At 45.2% G+C, this 3,431-nt stretch overlaps 1 protein-coding gene across 1 annotated transcript; it reads right to left on the reverse strand.

Moving 5' to 3' along the window:
* Positions 1-1,121: 1,121 nt before the first annotated feature.
* LOC134492346 (melanin-concentrating hormone receptor 1-like) lies at positions 1,122-2,153 on the reverse strand. Its single transcript, XM_063296520.1, has one exon. It carries the CDS (start codon positions 2,127-2,129, stop codon positions 1,122-1,124), a length of 1,008 nt encoding a protein of 335 aa, XP_063152590.1. The 5' UTR covers positions 2,130-2,153.
* Positions 2,154-3,431: the final 1,278 nt, after the last annotated feature.

Genomic DNA, 3,431 nt, shown 5'->3' on the forward strand with positions numbered 1-3,431 from the left:
GGCGCAGCGCGGTGGGAGGCGGCATGCGAGACTTCCCTGTCAAGTTTGATGGGGACCCGACCAAACTCTCGTTCTTCCTGACGAACGCGAAAGCCTATATGGAAGAATGGGGGGCGTTTTTCCAATCGGAAAAGGCAAGGATCATCACCATTGCCACCAAACTGAAGGGGAGGGCAGCAGACTGGTATGTCCAGATGTGCCAGTCGGAGGCGCCCGAACTGGAAAGTCTCGAGGAGTTCCTCTGGGCGTTGAAGCAACACTTCGAGGACCCCTTAGCAAAGGAGAGAGCAAAGCGAGCCCTGAAGGAACTCAAGCAGGGGTTCAGATCAGTGGCCGATTATGCTTTGGAGTTTAAAGCGCTAGCTGGGAAGGTGGATGACTGGTCCCAAGCCACCATTATCGAGCTCTTCAAGGATGGCTTGAATACAGAGGTGCTGCGCTGGTCCCTGGGGAGGGACGACCCATACACGCTGTATGAGTGGATCCTGCTGGCGGGGAGGGCTGAACATGCACAGGAGATCTTTGCCCAGCGGAGGACCGCCAAGTCGGGGCGGGAGGTGAAGCCCAGCCGCCCATCGACGACCGGGGGGAAACCGGGTCCCTAAGTGTATTTTTAGGAGGGCGGTATGTCATGTTCGCCGTTTCAATGTCTTTGATGCATCGTAACGTTTCGCATGTCATTAATTGGATGCGTGTTTCATCTTTCTCGGGAGGATGGGAACGGTTATCTTTTGGCTTTGCTTTGGAATGTATTTGTATTATCTACTGCGCTCAAGGTTACTTTCCCAGGCTAGCAACTCTGACGATTGCTAGCACCTGTGTCGGGCGGGGCTGTTACGAGGGAGGCGGGATACGTTTGCACCAAGGGTTTAAGTTTGTATTTGGCGCGCTTTTGCTCATTCTCAGCTTTCTCTGTATCTGCCTTTAGTACTCTAAATAAATCAGATTTCATTTAGCAGCCTCTTGTGAGTCTGAGTATTTGGGGGCTAGGGCAACCATTACACTTGTGCATAGCAGTTGCTCTGATGATTCCACACATTTACCACATGTTGGATTATTGTGAAGGAAAACATATCTTGGTCTTCAAACAGCAGAACTATGAAACTCTCCAGGAAAGACCACTAGTGAACTGCAACTGTCACAGGCAATGAATGTGGAGAAAAGTCCTCCAAAAACTGAGTCTGTTGAGTGGATTCTGGGGCAAGCTTCAGGCACACACTGGCTTCTGTAGTGCTGTTGTTGTGATTATTTACCCGGAACTGTTCTTTGGCTGGATGGATTGCTACCATAAACTGGCGCTTGAAGGTCTCACTTAGGGCAATGTAGAGGAAAGGATTCAGGCAGCTGTTGGCATAGCCCAAGCTGATGGCAAAGTTGTAGGCATAGAAAAAGGCAACAGAAGGGGTGCCTATTCCCAAATGAGCCAGCTGAAGGATATAGAAGGGTGCCCAGCAAATAAAGAAGGCCAAGCAGATGGCAACAGCCATCCGAGTGACCTTCTTGTTACGAGCCCGGAGACTTCTCTGTGGCAAGGGCACAACAGTGGTGGCCATATGCTGGAGGATTTTAAAATAGACCACACATATGATGAACAGTGGAATTGCAAAAGCTAGCATGAACTGGTAGATGGTAAACCAGTAGACATCAGTCTCAGGGTTGGGAAGCAAAAGAGCACACCGGACAGTCCCATCATCCAAAGGCATCAGCCCTGCATACATCCACACAGGGATGATGGTAAAAAATGAGAGGAGCCACACCAGGCCGATAACCAAGGCGGCTACACATGGAGTTCGGACATAAGTGGATCTCAGAGGGTAGACAGTGGCCAGGTAACGGTCTAAGGTCATGACTGTCAGGATATTGGTGCTTGTAATCTGGCTGTGAGTGTCCAGAGCAGTGATGATAGTGCACAATGGAGCTCCAAAATACCAGGAACCATTGCCAAGGAGTTGGTGGATGAGAAAGGGCATGCCCAGGAGGAATAGCAAGTCTACAATGGAGAGGTTGAAAATGAAGATATCAGGCACCGTCTGTTTGCACCTAAGCTTCTTCTTTTTGATAATGGTGTAGATTACAATAAGATTCCCAACTATGCCAAGAAAACAGATGATGCCAAACAAACTAGGCATGATCACATTGGTGTAGGGAGCTGTCCTTTCCATCCCTGATCAAAAGAAACCAAGAGAGAGAGAGAGAGAATAAGAGAAAAGAGGGAATAAGAAACAGAAGTTTGAACAATAGTTCAAAATACAATTAGAAAAACAATTAAAAATTACATTCAACTAATTATGATGGTTACCCAAGCAAAACCACAGGCCAAAAGCATGCTGGAATAGTACTGGTTTTATGTGCTTCCTAAAAGCAAGGGGGGCTGGAGCCACCTGTACTTTTGAGGCTAACTTGTTCCACAAGGTGACGGCCACCACCAAGAATGCTCGTCACCTGGTTTACACTGCATGAACACAGGATTGGTGAAATTCTAGTGAGCTGGAGGAAGTGGGGAATGTACAGAAATATTTGGAAGCAGCAGATGTCAGAGAAATAGCATCTAATCTCAAAGGCTGCACAAGATCAAAGTGATTTCCCTGCCAAGAACTTTGTTGTCCAGGTCATTCATTTACTGAACCTAAAAATATGCCATTCTTGAGTAACATTTTGAATATACAGATCTCTTTTGTAATTTTCAAACAATTCATAGGAAGCAGGGATGTCAGGCTCCTGCATCTTTAGCAGCTTAACAACAAAACATAAATTAACCAGGTGAAGCTTTTCCTGGCATAGAAAACTAAAGATAAAGTCATAACTCAGTAGCAGTCCCACATTCAGTCCCCAATATCTTTAGGTAAGGATGAAAAATTCCAGACTGAAACCATGGGGAACTCTTGCTGATCAGTATTAAAATTCTGAACTAGATGGACCAATAATCTGGCTCAGCGACCATGTTCACACATCTTATTTACCCATGATTAAATAGATGGAATTAACCCAACTGTCTGAATTTGCATAATGTACTGGACAGTAAACCATATAAGATCAATTTGCAGATCACACACTAAGCTAAAGTGTGCTTAGTTTATATTTCAGTGTGCCAAGTGAGCACAGCAATTGTATGCAGCTTCCTATGCTCCTGAGATGGAAAGGTATCATCCCCTAATAAATTTCTCCTGTTCTGAGTTGTTAAAATCATAAAAACCTGTTTGCTAAGAGGAAACACTGGGAAGTCTGCCTTCCTCGTGCTAAACAGTAATGCATTCTGTATAAAAAAGATCATTTTTTAACCCTTACTAATTTTAAGAAGAGCAGAGGAGTTTACTTAGTTGATGATACGGGGTGATTTTTAATAGATGCTTCAAGCAATCTGGATGTAGTGATGATATAATGTATCATCCGTCCAAATATAACAGAACAATCTGTTTTTCTGTTGGTACGTT

Source organism: Candoia aspera, chromosome 2 (genome assembly GCF_035149785.1).
Source record: "Candoia aspera isolate rCanAsp1 chromosome 2, rCanAsp1.hap2, whole genome shotgun sequence".
Lineage (NCBI taxonomy): Eukaryota > Metazoa > Chordata > Lepidosauria > Squamata > Boidae > Candoia > Candoia aspera.